General features: G+C 38.7%; 2 protein-coding genes across 2 annotated transcripts in view; one reads left to right on the forward strand and one right to left on the reverse strand.

The window, feature by feature from the left end:
- The window catches only part of STOX1 (storkhead box 1), a 45545-nt gene extending 30717 nt beyond the window's left edge, over nucleotides 1–14828 (forward strand). The window contains exons 2-4 of the mRNA XM_075216476.1: nucleotides 4566–4718; nucleotides 8408–10736; nucleotides 11600–14828. Coding sequence (XP_075072577.1) covers nucleotides 4566–4718; nucleotides 8408–10736; nucleotides 11600–11756 — 2639 coding nt within the window. The 3' untranslated portion in view covers nucleotides 11757–14828. The remainder of the gene's footprint in view (nucleotides 1–4565; nucleotides 4719–8407; nucleotides 10737–11599) is intronic.
- Nucleotides 14829–20331: 5503 nt separating this feature from the next.
- CCAR1 (cell division cycle and apoptosis regulator 1) overlaps nucleotides 20332–24100 on the reverse strand; it is a 53982-nt gene continuing 50213 nt past the window's right edge. The window contains exon 25 of the mRNA XM_075216477.1: nucleotides 20332–21003. Within this exon, the coding sequence (XP_075072578.1) occupies nucleotides 20950–21003 (54 nt within the window). The 3' untranslated portion in view covers nucleotides 20332–20949. The remainder of the gene's footprint in view (nucleotides 21004–24100) is intronic.

Raw genomic sequence — 24100 nt, forward strand, 5'->3', positions numbered from 1 at the left:
ACACTAGTACTATGTCCGTGCAGATCTGTGTGTGATACAAAGGCAAATTAAAAGATACTTTACTTTTGGGATCCCAAATGCAGTAAAACTGTTCTATTTATATCTAATATATAAAAGCCTAGCGGCGTGTGTGTGTGTGTGTGTGTAAAAAAACTACCGGGTGACAGAGTGCTCAAGCTGCAGTGCCACCTGCTGGGCGGAGTTATATACTACACTGACCTACTAAATTCTTAGCATTATCTTATATATAAAAGCCTAGCGGCGTGTGTGGCGATGAAGATGACAAGAACCTTTTTAACACCTTAAGTAGCTTGATTTGACTAGAATGCATGAGTATCATGCACGGGTTACTTGTCTATAGAGATGAGCGGGCTCGGATTCCGCTAATCCGAGCCCACCCGAACAGTGCGGATCCGAACGGGATCCGAGCACTGTTCGGATATTTCCGGCGGGCCAAAAAATTAAAACGAGGCTCTGTCGTCCAAGTCTCGCGTCGAATCTCTCGAGGGGTGGGAGGGAGGGCCCAGAACAATTCCATCTTGTACCTCTTTTTTTGGCATTATGTGCTCAAGCTACCTCGGTGCAACCTTTTGGCCTAAAACAATATTGTGAGGTGTTCAGAATAGACTGGAAATTAGTGGAAATGATTGTTATTGAATGTTATTGAGGTTAATAATGGCGTAGGAGTGAAAAAAACAAAACACAAAACTGGTTTTTAGCACATTTTATGTTTTTTTCAAAATAAATCCGAATCCAAAACCTTAAATCCGAGCCAAAACCTTTCGTCAGGTGTTTTGCAAAACAAATCCGAACCCAAAACCTCAAGCAAATCCGAATCCAAAACACGAGACACCAAAAGTGGCCGGTGCACATCCCTACTTGTCTAGCATATTTTGTGCTGAGAGGAATGTTGATCCTCGTGTTATATTCATTAATGACTTGCAGCATTATACTTCCTATTGCTGTATTACTCAGTTTTCCCTGGATGGTACAGTTTCTTCTTGCTGGAAGTCTGTAAATGTTTATTTTCTTAGAATTCCAATGCCTAATGCAGCCAGATTAACAGAAGTAATGTGGATGGGTCTCTACATCTGTTTTACTGCATTTGGCTCAACAAGGGAGTATGGTGCAGCTTTTATGGACTAAGCAAATGTCAGGTCACACGGTTGTTTGGCTTTCTGTTTCAAAAATAGAAGAAATAGGAGATCCCTATGTATTACTATTCTGTAAAGCTATACCTTCTTAATAGCTCTGTTAATGCTGGTTTAACGAACCAAATATGTTACAGATTCCTTTTGTCTACTTATATAATTTGTTGAATAGTGACGGGGTTGTGTCAGGTTAAGTTGTGTTGTGCTGTCATGACAGAAACAATGTTCATCTAGACACCAAGGGTATATTTACTAAACTGTGGGTTTGAAAAAGTAGAGATGTTGCCCATAGCAACGAATCAGATTCTAGCTGTCATTTTGTAGAATGTACTAAACGAATGACAACTAGAATATGATTGGTTGCTATAGGCAACATCTCTACTTTTTCAAACCCGCAGTTTAGTAATTATACCACAAAGTCTTGGATCTCTCAATACATGAAAATGTTCCATTTATTTTCTGGTACCTACATAAATTCTTTTGTGTGTTTTTTTTTTTTGCCTTTGAACTTGACTTGAGTGCCTGAGAATAATTTTGTGTGGGTTTTTGTTTTCCCCTTTTGGCCTCCGTAAGTAAAGGAAGTACCAGCAGAGCTGTCTGTCTGTCCCAGCTGCTACCTTTCCCCTGTAGCCACCTCCCCAGCCAGAACATTGTTATTGTGAATTTATTGGCAAATGTGTTTAAATTCACTATTGCTATCAGGTTTGTTTCTCTTTCACCTATTTTAAGTGGCATTTTCATGACATTCCTGTCTGAAGACTGTGGGTATTATATTTCACAGCTGACATAAGTTGACCGAGGAGGGAAGGTATCTGAAGTCTTTCGTTACCCTCTACAAAGACTTTTCCCTGATTTATACACCTGAATGTGGTAGCCTAGCAACTACCCAGGATAAAAGGCTCTTGGAAGGTTCTGTATAAACAGGCTTTGTTGAAGTTCACAATGGCAGGCTGCAATACAAAGGTCAGCAGTAATTCAACAATCTCCCTATGATTTAGCCCTGTCAGCAGCTGTACATTACGGGCTGCAGTCCTCCTAATGCACCCTCATATTGAGAAGTGAACTTAATTTTGTTGCCGTTTGTTTTTGTTTGGCAGAAACATAGTGCCTTTCAGTCATTTATTAACCCCCACCCCTTTTTTTTATTTATTGCTTTGTGAAGTCTTTGTGTAGTCATCATGTATTAGTATTAATTTGTGCACCAACTGTTATTTAAAATCAAACCAAATAGTCACTATACCATGCAAACCTCTTGGTGGTGCTGTGGAGCATCTGCTCCACACGGCTCATACTTGTGTTATCTTGCCCACCAAGTAGAAGTCACAGACGTTGTAGCAAAATGCAGTGGGCCACCTATGTAGATAAATTAGTATAAATGTTGTTGGGGTATGGAATCCTTACCAAGGGGTTAAAATATAATTTGCCTGTGCACATTACCATTACAATTTGGTAAAGGTATTCTTAAAGTGGAATACTACTAAAAATGTTGTAGAGCATGTATTTATCATCTCTCCTGTCTTTTAATGTTGATCAGTTCCATTTAGAAAATTATTCAGAAGTTATTCATTGTGCACTGCCCTATTTGTGAGCGTTGCCTCCTTACTGAACTCATTGACTTTAGTAAATAACCTGCCCTGCTCAGTAATGTATGTAGTAATAAGGTCTGTACGACATCACTGCACTCAGCCATCCAATAGTACATGCACTGTCACTGGAGCGGACCCAGCCCGTAGTGTAATGATCACTGTCCCCTAACTGAAATAAATAATAAAAACATCTTAATCACAGGCTCAAACTCTATGGGTATCATTAAGATCAGCCACACTTTAAAACTTGTAGACTTCTAAGTTTCACAGCCTTAAAGTATCATGGCAAAACATGCAATGGTTAAACACAATTGCAATGCATTTAATACAATATGAATAATCATAATTTGTTGAATGTGGGTTCAAAAGTGGGACATACCCATTGTAATTAAAGGTCACCCAGTGATTTATTTCTCTGTTGTAGTTTAGTATAACAGTAATAGGCATATTACGCCTTAGCTCCCTCACCCTCCTTCCTGACTTACTCTCGGGTTGCATCTTGCTGGCTTCCCGGCTTGGGTTAACGCAAACCTTCAGGTCTTTAAACGATACTGGCCCCAACAGATGTTTCCATCATGAGGATTTGCTACTCAGATTTAGTCTCCAGAGAACTAATTTTTATCAATATGAAACTTTTACTCTAGGTGCGGGTAGCCAAGTAATAACTTTGGCTACCCGAACGTAGTGTGGCGCCAGTCTGCTCCCTCTACTATACCGCTTTAGGGTCTTCTTTCTACTTTATATAATAATCACAATAATAAAGACCAATTGCTTAAAGAATCCCATGAACTTAAGTTGGAAATGGACTCGGTGGACCAGAGGTGGAAGAGTTCCATTAGATCTAAGGTTGCTAAGGAGAATGCATGTTAATGGTATTGAATATTGCATTATGACCCAGCCAGACTGTATGTCAGAGCTTCTCTGGAGGCTTTGCTATCAAAAGTGCACATTATTTCATATATGGGGGCAAGGCCCTACAATATGTGGAGAGATATCTAGTAATTTATTAAAGCCTAAATTGAGACTGTTGGGAGGTAAGAGGTTTTTTGTATTGGTAAATTGAGACCTTTGCATGGCGTGTTATTATTTTTGTGGTTTCTGTATAGCGTGACCAGGCTGATCTCCTTTGTGTCTATTATATAATGTTACAACCATAATAATAAACTGTTTTAAAAAGAAATAAAAAACATATTTTGTTGTTTTTTCTTGAAACAACAAGCATAAGTAATCAGATGCTAGTATAATACCTCTTGATGAGTTTGTCCTCTCACCACATCCTCTGTAGTAACTACAATCTTTAGAGCTGTTATCACATATAATATAATACCATGGTAAGGATAAGGAACGCTGATAGCCAACAAATTAAAATATTATTTCTAGTGGTGTAGGACTTTTGCATTTACAGGCCTGATAACCTACATGTTCGTAGGCTATATCTCATCGCCAAAGTAACCTAGATTCATTCAGGTTTATAAGAGCACCTATCGCCTACACATAATAGAGCCAGCTGACTTGTGAACCAGTTTTCACAACCTGTCAATCCACTGGGAACTAATGACAGGTGGTAAGAAAACAAAACTCTGCATGAAATGCCTCAGTGATATTGCCAGTTCTTTGTGAATTAGTGTTCATCCCACAGAATGGACTTGAGGGCAGCATATGACCCTGTGGATATCCAGAAATACAGGCTTGGCATATATTATATTTATATTACAGAAGTCGCTTGTTTGCATATTCAGTTTCATTTCCAGTGATATGTGTTGGTGGTCTATACATTGATATTGTAATGACTCATGTGACCTTATTATCTGGTTGTCTCTCCTTGCAGGTGATGTGTCTCCGGTGCAGATGAACCAGGTGTCTCAGTCTCAGTTTATACCCCTTGCAGAAGTACTGTGTTGTGCTATATCCGATATGAACACAGCACAGATTCTAGTCACACAGGAGTCCCTGATGGAGCAGCTGATAAAACACTACCCAGGTGCAGACTATTTGCTTACATGTATTTAGGATGTTCTCTATCTCCATAGCCATTCTCATCATGTAGGATGTTTGTATCTGTGCAGTGTGTTGTAAGACCATTATCTCTTCAAGCATCTCCAGAAAGGTAGTAGCCATTTGCTACAAGAAAATGTACATTTTTTTTTTTACACCTCCCACACTTTGCTGATCCAGTTTTTTATCCCATGCAAATTAATTGAAAATGGATATACTAAATCAACAACGTAATTTGTGGAACAATACTGATCTATAATTTATACCTAGGCCACATGTAGTGTATTACATACACTACATCAGATGTTCTCCAACTCAGTCCTCAAGAGCTACCCAGAGTTCATGTTCTCAGAATTTCTTTACTCATGCACAGGCAAGTTGATCTATTTTTTCTGGGTCCGTAATTATCCCACCTGTTTCTCCAGACAGTAATCCTGAAAACATGACCTGCTTGTAGCTCTTGAGGACTTGGTTTGAGCACCTCTGCTCTACATGATCAAAATGTTTTCTGGTGTGACTGATCTGTAGCTGCCACCGGGAACAGATTAGTGCCAGGATCCTGCCTATTTATCTCACCCCAAACTAAGGCTGGGCCGACGGGCAGTGTTGCAGCAGGGCTCCTAGGGATGGTGTGGGTGGGGGCTGGGAGTCCCTCTGTCAGTAGCATGACATAGTGTTTCAACTTAAAGTGAAAGCGTTGTCCAAAAAAAAACAACAACGTTTTAATGTGATTGTCAAAACTGTTTTCAAATCTCACACTGACTGGCTGATGTGGTCATTTATACCCCATTCTTACTGCACCAAAATCCCGGGTTTTTGCCGGGGCGAGCTCAAACGACCCGGGTCTTGGTGCAGTATGAATGGTACAAGTCAAAAATCCCGGGTCTAAAAACCCGGGTCTTCAACCCGGGATTTATCGAGGGGTAATTCCCGGGTCGGACCCGGGTTGCCTGCACTATGAATGGTGCAACCCGGGTTTTTCAACCCGGGTTGCACAGAAAACAAGCTGATTGGCTGTCTGCCTGTCTCTGGAGGATAATGTCATCGGTGGGAGCCCGTGGAAGATTCGAAATGGAGTTTAGGAGAAATGGTGGATGGTGGGGTGCAGATCAAGCTGAAGCAGAATCGGAGTTTGTTGGAGAAAATTGCTTTTATTTCACTGAAAAAGTGTGTATTAACAGCAATTATCTTGCATCATCTTTATGCGTCAAAAAACCAGTCACCTTTCAATGACATCACCATTTTTCAGCCAATGAAAACTGCTCTGGTGATGACTCCCACAAATTGCCAGGGCACAGACTTGTGCAGTATGAATGGGGTCATCCCGGGAAATTTCCGGGTCCGAGGTGCAGTATGAATGGTGTTTCTGAGCTGGGACGCTCCGAGCCCCGGCAAAAACCCGGCTTGAAAAACCCGGGATATTGCCGGGGCGGCAGTATGAAAGTGGTATTATTCAATGACCTATGTCAGGAAGATTTGAACAAGTGGTTCATATTGAAGCAGTGCTGATGAGATATGACAGTGGTATAAGTATCAAGTACCAAATGTATTGTTACAGCTCTTTTTCCCTTTTGTTTTGTTTTTTTAATGTAAAGAAGGTGCTTTAGAAACGTATATGAAGTGTGTATTATTATTTTTTTTTTAACACAGGATTTTGCAGCTTGGGTAAAGTAGAATGATCACTTATTCAGTGCTCTACATAGCAGACAAGCTTTAAACACAGGTTTTGAAGAGAAGAATTATCCAATATCATTGTCACTGCTGCTAATATGTATTTGTAATTGTTTTGTGATTACATTTATTGGAATTTCTGTTTGTTACTATGTTGGATAATGTACCATTTTCAGTTGCTGGTTGATCACTTTTCTGTAGCATTGGTGATACAGTAGAGAAAATATTAAACACAAGATTTATGCCATCATAACAAAAGAACTATAATTATGTTGCATTGCAACATTTTTAAACAATAAATTGAATCATATGTAATTTTAATATAACATTCAAATATCCATATTGAGAATACATTTAATGCTACTACATCTTGTTTAAATACATTTTAAAATAGTAAACCAAAAACATAAATATTGAGTGTAGAAGTACTTCTTTGTGACTAGGATTATTATAGATCCAAGGCTATTTGACATTTGTATTGCTAAACGGAAGAAACATAAAGAGAACTTTAAAATCCACTATTTGGTGTTCACTAGGTTACCACTAAATCCTCCGTTTGCCAGTTCTGCTGGTCCCGTGTAGCCTCTAGTGGTCCTGTCCTGCTCTTCTCTATACTCTCTATACTACCACTGCTGCCCTCTTTCAAATAGTAGATGGAGTTATTGATGCCCCATGTGGATGAATAGGAGCTTACAGGGTCATTGGCAACCACCTGGCCCTTTATAAACAAGCTCAGCAGTAGGGGCACATAATAGAGGCATTTGACAATTGAAGGATTCTTGCATCCAGTGAAATGTACATACCAGTAATTAAACTTCTGTTTTCATTATAAGACCTTGATCTCCACCACGTACTACTTTAAGTTTTTGTATGGAGCCCTTAAAGGACCTCTAAATCTAAAATACCAGATGGCTTCTAAAAAAGATCCATTTCTAACCCTCTTACATATCTATGGGCAGTATACAGGAGCTTATCAGAATTGACGATATCTGAGATAACGTTGTGGCTGTAGGGGGATAGATTTTCCTACACCCCACAGACTTCCTGTCCAGTAATGGCAGTGCAGGGCACAGCAGCTGGCCTCCCGCAGCCTGATATGGATGATGATACCTTGTACACGGCTACATTTTAGAGATGGGAATAAATCATACATTCCTGCTTCCCCAAAACATCTGGGAGACTCCAGAATTTTGTGGAATCTTTCCAGACTCCCAGGAGGAGCCGCGCTGACACTAATAATAATGCCACGTCCCCTGCACTTCCATTTGGATCTCTCCTTCGGCATCTCCAGGAGTGAAGGTCCAAAACAATAGGGGCAAAGGAAGTAAATGCAGGTGTACTGCAGGGGGACACATTTAAAATTGTGCAGACTGATTTAAGAGGGGGCTCAACTCTAATCACTCTGTTAAAACAAAGCTGTCCAGTGTTTACAGTTCTACTTTCAAAAGTAGGCAGTGTTTTCCCTGCATAGAAAAAAATATCTTTTGCAGCCCTTGTATTACACCATGAATAACTGTAAATGGTAAAACAATGTTTTGTTCTTTCCTGTCAAGGTATGGAAACTTACATATATAAGCCATTAGCAAGTCACAGATATAGAAGGTAAAATGTCTTTTTAGTGTGTGCTCTCAATCCTTTAGTATATGCTTGTAAGATATGCCCCTCCAAAGTAATGCATAGTAGAATCTGTGAAAGCAAACATAAATAGGACAGCAGCATAAACGCAGATGCTTGTAGTATCTTGTGAACCCATATATACTTGGTATTTTGCCCAGTAATGTCCATGCCCTAAACACTCAGTCAGCACTAAGCTACTTTTTATGGTTCCAATTCAGGGACATCAATTTTAGTCTTTGCCACAAAATAACCTTCCTTCGCCATCACTATATAAATATGCCAAGGAGATTACATTTTTAAAATTGTAATTGTAAGCGCAGAACCTAGTTTTACAATTCAATACTATAATATTTACTGTTTAAAAACATATTTTTGCTTGTTTGATAGGAATAGCAACACCATCCCAGGAAATTCTGTATTCTACCCTTGGCACACTCATCAAAGAAAGAAAAATCTACCATACTGGAGAAGGCTACTTCATTGTCACGCCACAGACCTACTTTATCACTAGAAAGCCATTTCTGCACAACAAGTGTGGGGCAATTGAGGATATTTCCACCTCTCCAGCAGCCATCACATATCTTGTCAGCATGGAGAGTTGTGCAGATCTAACCAAAGTGACTGTTCCCTCGGTATCACACTGCCGGTCCTGCAGATGCTTCTCTGAAAGCTCCAGCCATAATATACTAGGCCAACAATCCATTAACGAGAGCAATGGTAAAGAACACAAGAGCGGCAAGGAATCCAAACCGTCTGTTCAAAATCAGGCAACATCCACTTCCCGGGATCATCATACTTGTGTTAAAACAAAGACACAACTTGCATTAAAAGAAAAAGAAAAGTGTAATAAGAAATTTGGCATCAGTCTCTTTTGGCGAAATGTTGCTCGGAAGGAGAAAACTAAAAAAGAGCTTGTGAGCTTCTCTGCACAATTTCCACCTGAGGAATGGCCAGTGAGGGATGAAGACAATTTGGACAATATCCCACGTGACATTGAGCATGAAATCATTAAACGAATCAACCCGGTTCTTACCGTGGACAACTTAATGAAACACACAATGTTGATGCAGAAAGCCGAGGAACAGAAGAAGTACTTTAGTAAAGGGACCTCAACAGATATAATAAAAAACAAAAATGGACATAACTTTAGGGGCAGCAGTAAGAAGAAAAACAGCCGGATTTCAAAGTACCACAAAAAAGTACAGTCCAGTAAAGAAAAAAATAAGAAGGGAATTTGTGCTGCAAGGTTATCAACTGAAGTAGAGACAGGTGTGGGAAATAAACCATTGCACCAGACCAGTACAATGGGCGATATACTAGTTCCCGACCATCTAACCCCTGCTATTGCAGATGTTGATCAACATATTATCTACAAAAAGCAAATTCGTAACCCCTTTGAGGGTATTTCCTACAGGGATAACAATGAACTCAATGGGCGTAAACCTATAAAAGAAATGAAGAAATCCAATGGTGAAAAGAACAGAAAAAACAAGCTGAGGTCAAAGTCACTTGACTGTTCAGGATCAAATGCTGCAGTTGAAGCTAGACATGTACAAGCTGAAAGTGCTGTGCAGGAATATAATAGTGAGGATTTGTTTCATGATCAGATAGTGCCTATTAATGATAAGGATGGTTTGAGAGAGTACCCTCCCAGTTACCCACAATGCAGTACTCTAAGGATAGATGATAAATTTAAACAGATTAAAGAACACAACTCTGTAATAGGTTTATCTGGTGAAGAGAGGAATCCCCTTTTTAGCGACAATCAAGCAAATATGTTGGTAAAATCAGAAGTGACTTGGGAACATGAAGGAGGTAAACCTTATTCTGTTGAGTCATATTGTAACACAATGACCTCAATTAATGGTTCATTACACCATGCACAAACAAATATTTGTAGAAGTGTAAACTCTTCACAAGCCTTTGGTAGATCCCACATTGGTACGTTAGAGGAAACCGAGTCCGAGCAACATGTCAGTTATTCAGCAAGTGGAATAAAAGGTCAAGATTTTCCAAAATTCACAGCTTTTACCAGTTCTCCGAACGAAGGACTTGCTGAAGATGAGCAGGTGTTCTATAAGAAGGTAGATGATGATGATGCTTCAAGTTCTTTCTACTTTGAAGGTGATACGGATGAACACCTTGGCATGTGTCAGAACCTTGAAATACGCATGCAAAACATAACTATGGATATTCTCAATTGGAATGATATACATGATGAAAGCCATACTACATCAGAAACCTCTCCAAGCCACTGGGACCCCCAGAGGTCCTCAATACATCAGTTTGCTGCTTCTGCCAGCCATCACCAAGATGACTATACTCCTTCTGTGTTTTCTTCAGACAGTTCTCAAAGTTATACAAGTCCTGCATTGCATATGAAGGGCAGTTCCAGCCAGCCATTGTCACAGTATGTTCTCAACCATCCAGAGATGAACGTCGATACTGCTGAATGTATTCAGTCTCCAGAGCTTGCTGAAAGCAGCATATTTAACTACTGCAATTCCAGTGACTGTAACTCTATGGCAGAAACTGTTCAGATGTCTGTTGTAGGAAGTGATGAGAAACATGCAAAGAACTCGGGGCAGGCGTCAGGGGAACTGAGGACATGTTATGAACACACACTGAAGTTATTTAATGCAAGCAGTAACCCATTGGAAACAAATCCAAATGAAAACCATAGCACTACTGGAGACAGTGGAATTGAATCTCCACGGTAAGGTTTTTTTGGTAAACTAGTTGCATGGCACTATTATCTGATTATGTAACAAATAATTAAAATAGCGCTGTTTAAACAGTAACACAAAGGAAAAAAAATAAATCTATATACGATTCTAGACAGTAATTTTCTAAACTGCGGTTTTGAAAAAGTGGAGATGTTGCTGTAGCAACCAATCAGATTCTAGCTGTCATTTTTTTTAGAACATAATAAATGAATATCTAGAATCTGGTTGCTATAGGCAACATCTCCACTTTTATTTAAAAAAAAAAAAAAAAAAATGCAGTTAAGTAAATATACTCCTAGATCTGTTAATTGGTGACCGTATAAATTCACTTGCCCATTATAATGGTTTCAGTAGAATTGTCATTACTTAGCATTAATATATCCATGCCTTTTGTATTGATGTTCCAGCTTTTGAACTGTTCCTGCACAGGGATGTTTGCTTTTCTTATGTTGAGCAGGACTTGTTACAGTTAAATGAATGGAGATCTTCTCAACATTCCAAAGCCATGTGAAAAAATGCACATGCAATCAGTAAGAGCCTACTCCGTTAAATGGGTCCTTCAATACTTTTGATGTGTTGAGGCATAATAACTCCATTCATTGAACTGTATGCCCATTTCCACTTCTCTAAGCTGAGCCAGCTCCTTCATGTCTATATGTTGGCGAGTTTGAAGTGGGAGAAGTGCTAGACCAACATGTTTTCATTGCGAACATCTTCATATTAAGAGCACAATATGAGGCTCAAGTAAACCATGTTTTTAAGATGCAGTGTTCATGCATCTTGTTAGTCTCCTTCACGTATATATACAAAATAAAATTCCATTTGCCCCCCCCCCCCCCCCCCCCTCTTTTAGAACCCGGATAAGCCTTGCATCTAATAACTCTGTGATTTTTGAGAAGCTGAAGAAAAGGACGTTTCTGCAGAACCTAGAAGTCAATGTTGATAACAAGAAAGAAGGACTGCTCGCTAGCAATTCCCTAATGCAACTGACTGCGGCTATGAATGTATAGGACATGTACCCAACAGAGCCTTCAAGGCAGCAATCTCATTCATGTTGCTTTTCTATGAACATATTTATACAGCTCACTTTTCTAATAGTTAAATGTGACTTTTATATGTAAACATTGCACCCACAGATGTTTTATATATGTACTATAACTAAACAGGAATGCCCCTGTCAAATATATTTTCTAACATCTGAACTACATGTATAAATTGTTATATAAGCCCTCCTATAAATCAATCTTGCTATTTCTTCTGGAACTGCATAGATTTCTACCTCTTTTTGATCTGTGTCCACCTTTCCAGCTTAATATTTTGTGGTTCCAATATGCAAATGAGACAGTGTGCAAAGAATGGGCCCTTCGATTGTGATTTGGGTACAGAATTAAAAAAGTGTAATTACATGAGTTGTTTTTTAAACAGAAGAAAATGACAATCAAAACAGGAAAGAAACATTTTATCAAATAATTCTGAGTATTACTGTGACAATATCATTTTCTGTAACTTCTGCAATTAATTTATTTAAAGAGGAAACATTGTTCTAATGTGTGGGCATTTAAACACTACTAAACTTTATAATGTATTAACAACCCATTATTTCATACACTCTCCCTTTGAACATTTTTTACTTGGTCTAGTTTTTCAGTTTCTGCTAGGTGTTCATAAGCGTTTGATCATTACTATGCTGGCAGGTTAAGAGGAAGGGGGGGGGGGGGGATACTACTCCAGTCACACGAGAGCGATACAGCTCAGAAAGCATTGTTGATTGGCTCTTTACTTTGACCCCGCGGTTCCCAAAGTGTTTGCTGCGGCTCCCAGGGGTGCCACGGCGTTGTCACGGGGGGCCGTGCCGAGGAAGAGGGAAAAAAAAACAACAACTTACCAATTCAGCGGGGCCAGGGACCCAGCATCCTTCTCGCTTCTCACTGAATGTCGTGTGTGACGTCCTCATGCCCGACATTCAGTGACAAGCGGCAGGAGAGAGGATGCTGGGTCCCGGGCACCGCTGAATTGGGAAGACAGAAGGCCAAGTATGGTAAGTAAAGAAACGGAGGGGGAAAGTGAAAGGAAACGGGAATGGAGGGGCAAAAGAATGAAAGAGGGGGCACAGAGTGTGTGGAGATGAAGGAGGGCACAGAGTGAGTTAGCTGTAAATTATTATTTGGCAGAAATATAATTGAAAACAATATAAAAATATTATTTTTCCCTTGGATTTGTGTGTATTTTAACATACAGCTAAATAAGTATTTTTGTCCTGACCTAAATACTTATTACGTTATTTTGACTCCACTACTTACAAAACAGGACTGCTCGGTAATTAATTTGGAGGGGTGCCTTGAAAAAATTATGGAGACTCTAAGGGTGCCGCAAACTGAAAAAGTTTGGGAACCCATCGCCATGGTAACTTTTGAGTCACACTTCTGCCTACAAAGAGGTAGCATTATTGGCCCCCCTGTGTCACACGTGTGTGTGTGTGTATGTATGTATATGTGTGTGTGTATAGAATTTACAGACTTGGTAAATATTTCTGGAATAAGATGAGCAGCCATGCTTTAGTGGTTATTTTTGCAAGGGCCTGAGCCCTGACCTTTTGAGTCAGTGTTATGTTGCATATAAATTCACATTCTCTTCTGTTAGACTCTGACTTGCTGAACAGGAAGATAACTGTTTTCAAATACAGAAAATTAAGCTTTAAATGCCAGTGTGAAGTGTACTTTCCAAATGGAAACCAAATGATATCCCATGACCTTTAAGCCATTTCCATTAATTTGAAAGATATTTTACATTTGTTTGTATAGTGCTAAACCGTATTCCCTCTTCCCCCAAACATGAAAATACCACCAGTTTAATGTCTTATGCTTGAATCCAAACAGCAATTACTCTTGAAAATAAAATACTATTTATATTTTAATAAACACAATGTAAATCAGGACAAGGTTGTTTCATATTACATTTTTCTTTATATGTAAACATGTAAATGTTATTTATATAATATGTAAGATATATAATATTTGTAATTCCGGTTTTATATTTTTAGCTATTGACAATAACATTGTAGTAACAATGATAAGCAACCATAAAACACACTAAGGATTTTGAAAATACACAATAAATTTGGAACCTTTTTTCACTGGATGCCTCCTTGTACCATGGTGTGATTAATGTTCTACTCGCTCTTCAAGAATAACTGCACACAAAACTGAAAATTGAATTTAGATGGAGTTGACAAGTTAAACATATTACCTACCTCAGTCCTGGTAAGCCTGCAGTCCCCCTCACTTCCGCTGGCAGCATGCTGACGATGCATAACACACTGCCCAAATTTGTTTTATTTATTTTTTTACTCTGTGTAAAGATTACTGTGCTATACAATAAAATAAGAATGTTTACTCATCTAGACTGTGGGATTCAGATTAAGGGCAAAGAGCAGGAAACAAGTAATACGAGGGCTACTATAAAAAGATTTCAGACTAATAGGTTAAATATTTAGTTTCAATTAATTTTGTAATTAAGATCAGGCAATTGTAGTGATGTCTCAATAAAAGTCTCGGTGATGTCTCATGTACTTTTTCTATACGAACTCTTGCTCTTGTATGCGGCTGCCATACTGAAGTAATGTCTCCACAATTGTATAGATTTGTGTTTTTTCTACACACCCCCCCCCCCCCCCCTTCTGCACATGCTAAGGCTCATTACAAACCACAAAAATGCAGACCTATAAAGTTTCTTTATTTGCACAAGTGTCCGCCAACTGTACTTCAAGGTCCATGCCCACTAACCAGTCATTGGAACTGCTCCTGTTAAAAGGGGGTTGCTAACATTAGTGAAGATATTTTACTCCTATGTGAGTTACAGGATGGTTGTGTTTCATATGCGGTAAACCGCATTTTTAACAGCGATTTTTGTCATTCAGTTTTGTTTATCTAATCGGGTACTGACAGTATACAAGATAATTGAAACAAAAGAATACACACCCCATGGGCATTTTTTTTTTATGGTACACCTGTTCATTTATGCAAATATCCTATAGATTGTAAGCTTGCGAGCAGGGTTCTCTTACCTCTCTGTCTGTATGTATTACCCAGTATTGTCTTATTAATGTTTGTTTCCAATTGTAAAGCGTTACGGAATATAAATAAATGTTGATGATGATGATCTAATCAGCCAATCATACAGCAGCAACTCAATGAATTAAAGCAAGGAGTTGAGTTGTTGTTCAGATCAAACACCACAAGAAGAAGTGTGATGTAAGTGACTAACCATGAAATGATTGTTGGTGTCAGTGGTTTGAGTATCTCAGAATCTACTAATCTCGTGGGATGTCCATGTACAACAGTCTCTAGAGTTTATAGAGAGAGCACAAAACAAAAAACAACCTGGTTCAAGCTGACATTAACTCAAAAAATCACGTGCTACAACAGTGTATGCAGAAGAGCATCTCTGAACGCACAGCATGTTGAACCTAGCAGTGTATGGGCTACAGCAGCAGAAGACCATACCGGGTCCCGCTCTTGTCGGGTAAGCACATGCTCTCCAAAACCGACCAGTTAAAGATTGGAAAAACATGGCCTGGTCTGCAAAATCTAGATTTCTGCTGCGACATGCATGAGGATTGTCATTTTTTGCATCCGGCTTATTTTTACACTATATTTTAAGCTACACGTATTTTAAGATCGCGCATATTTACATTATACTACTTGGAGATATACTATATATTGATATAGGACATCGAAGATAGCTGTATTGGGAGTTGCAAGTAAGTGCATAGACCCATTTTTGAGTGTATGCAAACATAGCATTTTTAGGTTTAATCAATTCCTTTTTCTGAAATAGTATGAGGAAGCTGGCTGATCAAGAGCAAAGATCTTTAATTGATGGATACAATCAGTGTGAACAACTGCAATCATATTCCTTGTAGAACAGCATAAAATGAATACACAATCAAATAACTTGTGAAATCATCGCTTTTCCACCCTGGAAGCCATATTACTGGAGTTTGAGGTACCAAAGAGAGGCACATTGATAAATATACATCAGAACCCATATATCTACAGAATAATTACAAATTTGATAATTCATATAAGTGGTCATATTATGCATGCAAATTAAATACATCTTCACTCAGAAATATTGGTTGTCACTTATTGGAAGAAATCTAGGGTCATAGGTATATATAATTTGAGAATAAACACCACATTTATTTGAAATTTCTCCAGGCGCGTACCAGATTTTCAAACTAGCACATATTTAACAGTTACAGAGGATTGTACTGGTATTTATATTTAAAACTATGAAAAGAAAAAAAAAAAACTTTAATTGTGGTACATGCACAGTACACAAACAATTTGTGGAGAAAACAATTCTCTTAATACACATTCCTTTTTTTCCCCTTGGTAATTACATAAGCATATAAGGCATTGACCAGTAACCATCCTGAATATTGAGGTCCGTTTTCTACATATACGATCATGAATCCAATTATGCACAATCCCATAGAAAACGAACATTTCTTGCAAAAAAAAAAAATAAAAAAAAATACAGATGTTACCATCATAATGACACATTACTTTAGCTCATGATGGCTGGATGAGAAGGCCTATTCCAGAGAATTGTGCAATTTAAATGGACTAATCTTTTAAACATTTTTATCGAAACCAAATATTGTGGGTGGAACCCACAGAATAACGGCATAATTCTGCACTCAATGATTATTTGTGATATTGACTAATTTCTTCTAATTAAATGACCTCTCCATACAGTGCAAGAGAGGTCTAAAGAAAACATGGATGTTTCTGCACATGCTACCAGCACTGGCAAGTAATCAGTGATATTTGAGATGAATGAACTTCTCTGTTACTTATGTGCATTTGTACCACAGTGTATGAATCTGACCTAATTGTTGCACGTTTCTTCCTTTTAAAAATAATAATGACTAGGCAATGTAAGTGAAGTGTCTTGTTCTCTGATCAGCATAGATTGGACCCATACACCGTTTGAGAAAGCACAGAATATTTACCTTACGTTTTCTGAAATAAAGCCCAATCTGTGGTATTTGGACACATCCACGGTGATCATGAGGAGAATCCACAACCTATGTACATGTATATTTATCACTATGTTATGAGCATCAGGGAGATATGTGGTAAAAGGAGAAAAACACAGCATAAAATTACATTTCTATCAGAATGCTGGTGACCATGTTATGTAAAAACAGAAGTAAATAAAAGGTTTACTTTTTGCCTTCCTAATCTCTGATAATGACACGAGATTCCTATATTGCATGAACATTGCACCCTTTAGTAGTAATGCTCAAAGATGTCAAAGATTTGCAGTACAATCTTCACTATACTTTGATCTGATTTTGCCATTTGAACTTTGGGGCTCACGTTAGTTATTTCACACTTTCAATGTGAATATCAATGAAATGCTGCCTGTAAATTCAAACAGCGAACACTACCGAATTCAAAGGATCACATTGTTAAAATGTATTTGTTTCAGATTGTACCAGCTCCAACGATTTAAGAATATCCATGACATTTTTGAACTTTTAATCCGATCCAACAAACTGGTTCAGGAAAGTTTTATAAAACTTGAGCATCTGTACCCCCTTAGGATTGGTTTGATGGCAGAATTCATGTGTGGTTATAAACTAGCTGTAAGCATGTGAACTGCTTGTGTTACAAGAAAACTCTGATTATGTTGTATAAGAATTACGCAGAACAAGGAACATCTGTCACTGAGCAGTAATGATGGCCATATTAAATGAGGTATTCTAACAAACACGGATTTCTGGTAATATAACATTAGGTCCACATACTGTATGTGACATTCACAGTACAAGTAAGGAATTCACTGCATTCAGAAGAGTGCTGGGAATGTTAACAGATGTCTACCAATGTAACGTCAGGTTAAAATGATTTGTGAAAGTGCTGCCAAGACAATTATTCACTTATACACATATATCATTAATTGACTAAAACGCGCCTTAGTTTCACAGTTTTGTAATTTGTTACGGGAATCAGACCACCCCCTTTATGGGTGCTGCATACTTTGAAAATGGAGAATCAGGACATCCTGAGTACACTTGTTACACAGACTAGGGCCTCGCCCATAGGAGAAGCCTTGGCGTTGGCAGGTAAGCTAATTGCATTGTGCACAAAATCTCCTACTTAATATATAAATCACTGCCTGTCAGCATATACAGGTTTGTTTCAGAGCGCCAAACAAACTTTTGTTTTCACATAATTGCCCTGGCAGCATATTCTCTAATGAAATGTGTACAAGTGAATAAAATTTTTTGAGAAAGTGCTGCCAGGACAATTATGTGCAAACAATAGATAGTCCAACACTCTGAAACAAAGTATATAAATCACTATGGGTCAGCATATACAGAATCATTTATATATCATATCAGAGGACAAATTCATAGGCACAAGTAGAAAGTTCTCCACCCACAACAGTGCTGGATATGTTAACACATTAAGTGACTTCCTGGATAAAGTCATCAGTTCCATATTTTGTATTGGACAATCCGTAGACTAAGTTGGAATTTACCTAAACGTACGAGTGATTCTGGAGGCACATAAAGCAGTAGAAAATAGACACACACATATATGACAGAAGGAGTAAGAGGTACATACAAAAAAATTGAGAAAGAAACAGAATTGATAGAGACATGAGAATGAGGACAAGAGACATAGCTGACACAGACATGGAGAGAGGAAAGTCAGTGATGGGCTGGGGGAAAGTGGGGGATGCTCCTGAGCAGATATGGGGGAGGGATCCATGTTGCTTAAACTAACTGGCTGTGTGCTGCAGTCCTTATGGCAGTGTGTGGTGCAGAAGAGGGATGTCCCTTTTAGAGGGCAGAGCAGCAGTAATAGGCTGCACAGCTCCTCTGCCTTCTTCTGGCACTCCCATGACGTCACTGATGCTGCCAGTGTACAGAAACACCTCTAGTGAGGTCAATAACTGGCCTCTGCATACTGGAGGTGAAGGGGAGATTCAAGCATAGGAGGGTTTCCAGGCAACTGGAATCCCCCCCGATGTGTGCACCTGGGGGTGAAGGGATATATTGGACAAAGCACAACATACAAGCACACTGTTAAGGCAGTCTACTATGTGGTAGCTCCAAAGAGCTGTAGATACAAGGGAGCAAAATTGGAGGAACATATAGTATTAGGCATGGAGCATAGTGCCAGGCCGAGAGCACATGTAAAGAAAGAAAAAAAAATCTGCTTGGAGATTGGAGGGTAACTACCTATCAGGGTCCGTGCCTCAGCACTAGGGAAGCTTTTCACACTTATTCCTGGCACTTTATCAATGTCTATTCTGCTACCACACACTTCTCTATTATAGGAGCAGTACATCCAACTGGTGGTTGGAGTGCAATGAGATGGAAAACTGCCAAATTGTCCGATGAGCATCTGAAAAGGTCCCCAAATGCTGAAGGGCACCCCTGATCACTTACTGGATTTCAGGCTCTTTCACTTTTAACCAAAAATGCGAGGAGGACTTTGTTTATAATTAGGGATTTTGATTTCAACCCACAGACCCCATTGTTATCTGTAATAATTTACAAAAGTCAATTTAAAGATCCATTATGGTCTTTATAAAAACAGTTAAACTGCAGCCTTGTGCCTTTATATGGTCACAGAATTCTTGAGTGACCGAATATTCCTAGAATTTACAGCAGGGGATACACAATCCTACAGTAGGACAGTATTAGAAGTACAAGTCTATATGATAGTATAGTGGACAATATAATGACAGTACTGGTGTCAGAAAGTATATTAAATATACATACATACACACTGTGCATATATATATATATATATATATATATATATATATATATATATATATATATATATATATATATATATATATATAGTTAGTGACAGGACACAGTTGAGCCCCTGCATATGGTGCAGACACATACCTACATGATCTCTATTACAATTAAGCCCTTTAATGGCAAAAGAACAAAAAATAAATGTACTCTCTCTACAGACAAGACTCCATTACAACCCGCTTTACCTCTAGGGCCACATGGTATGCAGAAAGTCACATACTGTCTCTCATTACAGTCTAAACTATAGGTCAGGAAGGGGATGGGCACAAGGAACTGTTAAGCTGAAGCAGTCCCAGGCCCGTCTCCTACCTGTGAGGCTGTTCCATCACTCCAAGCTATGATAGGTTGGGTAAAGGACTCTACAAGGATCAGAAACTGCAGTGTTTAGGGCTGGATAACTGCACAAAGTATATTTTGGGGCAACATCTTCTGTAGAAACCTCCTCACAGCAGACCAAAAGAAAACAGAATCCTAAAGGGTGCAGATGGCCATTTATAGAGAGAAATGTCCTCTTCCATCTACAGGTAAACACCAGAAGATGCACTGACAGGGAGCACTAATAGAGAAACACCAACTCTAACATCCAGAGCAAAATGTTTGCAACGTGGTTTATTACAGGGAAGTGGATTGCTATCCTTGTAGGGCATAGTCATCTTGTAATTCCAGCTAGGAAGAACATACATAGTGCAGGGGAAGACGACTTAATGGAAACCAGAATTGCATCAGTATATTATTATCTGCCATTTTATTATTTTATACCAGTCTTATTTAAACAATAAATATTGAATACTTGTTTTTATTTGTACACAGAAAATAAATCTGAAAGAAAAGCTAATAAATCATTAGCATCAAAAATTTAAATGCATTACATATATAATTTGTCATTTGGCTACAATTTTATTGCTAGGTATAGTTAGTTGATCTAGGTTCTGTAGGGAATATTCACTGGTAACAGACAAATAATCTGTATTTAAAAGACAGGCTAAAAATAAGTTGAAATCTTTTCTAATCTTAGATTATTATTTTTTAATATATACATAAAATAGTGGAAAGGATAACAAAAGAAATATATAGAGGTTTAATTTATTACACAGTCTATTTTTTTCTTGTGTTGCCAACATTTAATTTATCCAACGTATTTCAAAAAAATGTGTACTCTGGTTTGCTCTGTGAATTACAGGCAATCACTATGAGGCAACGCACGCATTCATAAAACTATATACATCTTTCCTCCATTAAATATCAATTAAAACTACATACCGCTTCTTTTTACTCCAACAAAATCATGATTTGCATAACGTTATTTAACATTATTCTTTGCTTTCCAGGACAAAGTAAAAGTGGCATCAAAAGCTGGATCCATTCTCCTTTGACTTCTGATCTTCAGATGTCGATGGATTCTGTTAACATATTAGAAATATTTGGCATGACACATCAACCAGATGTACATATAACAAAACACTTAGGGCCTGATGCGGGGTTGAATTTACACTAGTTTGCATATAGTAAATTATGATAATGTGCACTGTGCATGCCCACAAAGAGTGCACATATATATGCATGTATCTGACACTGCTGCCTCTCCAGCTGTAAGGAGGTGCAATAAGTCTAACGTAGGCAGAGTACCGTAAGGGCATGTTCACGCAAACGTGACTGAGGCAGACCAGCACAGACGCATGGGCAGCACGGTGGCTTAGTTGTTTAGCACTTCTGCTTCACAGCACTAAATTCCCGACCATGGCCTTATCTGTGAGGAGTTTGTATGTTCTCCCCGTGTTTGCGTGGGTTTCCTCCAGTTTCCTCCCACACTCCAAAAACATACTGGTAGGTTAATTGGCTGCTATTAAATTGACCTTAGTCTCTCTGTCTGTGTGTGTGTGTGTGTTAGGGGATTTAGACTAAGTTCCAATGGGGCCAGTGACGGATGTGAGTTCTTTGTACAGCGCTGTGGAATTAGTGGCGCTATATAAACAGCTGCTGCTGATGATGATATACTGTCCTGTCAGGAGCCGAATCTTTTGCACATTCACTCATGTTCAAATACAGTGGTGATGATGATGACTGCAGCAGAAGCAGATAGCTTGTGCTGGCAGCTAATTCATCTCTGAAACTCATTGATTGTGCTTATATTATAGAATTCTGTGGACGTATTTTCATTTGTACGCGCGAACATTATATTACAATGTTATATCTGCTGTATTATATCAAACCTACTAGCAAATGAGTTTTTGGTGATCAAAACAAATGTCAGCAATCCTTTCTTGTGGGTATGACCTGGCTGGGTGTATGTAAGCCTGACGTATAGGCTACAGGTGCAGAGCAGGACACGTCTGAAGATGTCTCAGACTCGGCATATGGCCGTAAGTACTTTATTTTTACGGGCTGCTTTTTTTTAGATTAAATTACATTCAACTTAGCATCAGGCCCTTAATGCAGTGCTGGTTGCAATTTAAGAGAGATTATAAAAACATTTAAAGAAAAAGTACCAGGAAACTTGAATTTATTTTTCCTACCATATTGTTTTATGACTGATAGTTAATTGTACCTTTACAAAAGTACTATAACAGTTCTATTAATGCATAGAATATACAGAATGAAGGATCATGTTTTAATTCACAGATAGAGACATGTGTATATATAGAAGTCTGCAATACATATTATTATGTGTACTAGATCCCCCAATTAACACTTTTTAAGGAAGTGGAAATTAATTAAAGATTAGCTCAGAAGATCTTACAGACAGTGAGGCAATTCATCTACATATATTTATACATTTACTCAAATGTCGTGCAGTGAACAGAACAATGCTTAACACATGTACAGTACTTCACAGTTCTTGCACCTATAAGTATTTGTACAATTTATGGGGCACTGATACACAAAAGGAGGCAACAGGATGAGGCACACATGTGTATGACAGTAGAGAAGGCATTCTGTTGGGGCCTAAACGTAGGTTCACATGCTGTGCAGAATGGGTTTCCAGTACTGGTTGGATTTTTTTTTTAAAACTAATATTTTGGGCACAAATCTAATGTTTAAATAAGAGTAATATACCGTATATACTCGTGTATAAGCCGAGTTTTTCAGCATACTTTTGTATGCTGAAAAAGGGCACTCGGCTTATACACGGGTGAACTTACCTGGTGTCCGGTCCCTCGGCTGTCAACTTCTTCATATGCGTTCCAACAACAGGAAGTTCGGCATTTGGAACGAAAACTTGCGTTCCAAATGCCGAACTTCCTGTTGTTGGAACGCATATGCGTTCCACTGCCGGGTAAGTGAAAAATCTCTCTCTCTCTCTCCTTTTTGTTTTTTTTAATTTACAGTGCAATTACATAGTGTAAGTGAGTGGGTGGGGGGTGTAGGGGGCAAACAGGTTGCAGCTCTAAAAACTTGGTTCACCAATGCTCCCTGATGTACTGCCAAAGAAGGATTTAAGGATTTTCTTTTCAAAGTGTCAGCAGAAGGTATCATCCAGAAGATCATGTCTGATAAATAACCACCCAGCTGCTTTGTACAGATTGTCCACTGAGAAATAGGCTCTCCTTGCCAAGGAAGTTGCCACCTTTGGATCTGCAGTTCCTCACATCCATTCCGCTTGTAAGCCTGTGCAATGACATCACCGATTCATCTAGCAAGAGTGTGTTTGGATGGAGCTCAAGCAGGAAGGATACTCTATCTTACTGCACTTCTTCGATCTGGAGAGGCAAACAGAAATCATACTGACAAGATCCTGGGTATGTAATTGCACTTCCTTGTGATTAATTGGCTTTAGACAAAGAGATTTTCTTATCGACATGAAAAAAATAAAATCTAAAAATAAGGTGGTCAGAGATGAGTCTGGTGTCTACTAAAACCCTAACCACAGATACCTATCAGAGCAGGGCCCGTGTCTAAGTCTTCCTGAACAAAGTCAAGAATATGTAGGATGCTGGCAGAAGCATGCTCAGTCAGTTTGGGCTTATGCCACAGAATGAATCACTTCCAAATTCTATAGTAAAATGAAGAATTTGCTTCCTAGCTTGATGCAGCACCTCCATCACTTTGTTAGAGACTCACTTATGTCTTGGTCCCTGGTGCAGAAGATGTCACCAAAGTGGCAGAGGCCAAGGATGTTCCAAGAGCGTTCCCCAAGCTACTGCAAACCAGAACAATGATTCTAAAATGGGAGGACCACTATGATCTCCATTGTTTCTTTCTTGGTCTTCCATAGGGTGTGGCAAATGAGCGGGAATGGAGGGAATCTTTTCTAGTGAAGCTGGAAGTTCCATGGTACAGACTGAGAATCTACTAGGTTCACCGTCATGTTCCTATGATAGGGATTGAACCGCGCTACTTTGATGTTCTAAGTTGCTGCCATCAAATTCTATTTAAGGAAGACTGAACTTCAAGACCAGTAACCGAAAAACCTATTTGTGCAAAATCAATTCTCCTGGATGACTGACAACTGCTGTGATAATCTGCCATATGAAGTGCTGACAAGGATATCGAATTGTC

Source organism: Mixophyes fleayi, chromosome 6 (genome assembly GCF_038048845.1).
Source record: "Mixophyes fleayi isolate aMixFle1 chromosome 6, aMixFle1.hap1, whole genome shotgun sequence".
Lineage (NCBI taxonomy): Eukaryota > Metazoa > Chordata > Amphibia > Anura > Limnodynastidae > Mixophyes > Mixophyes fleayi.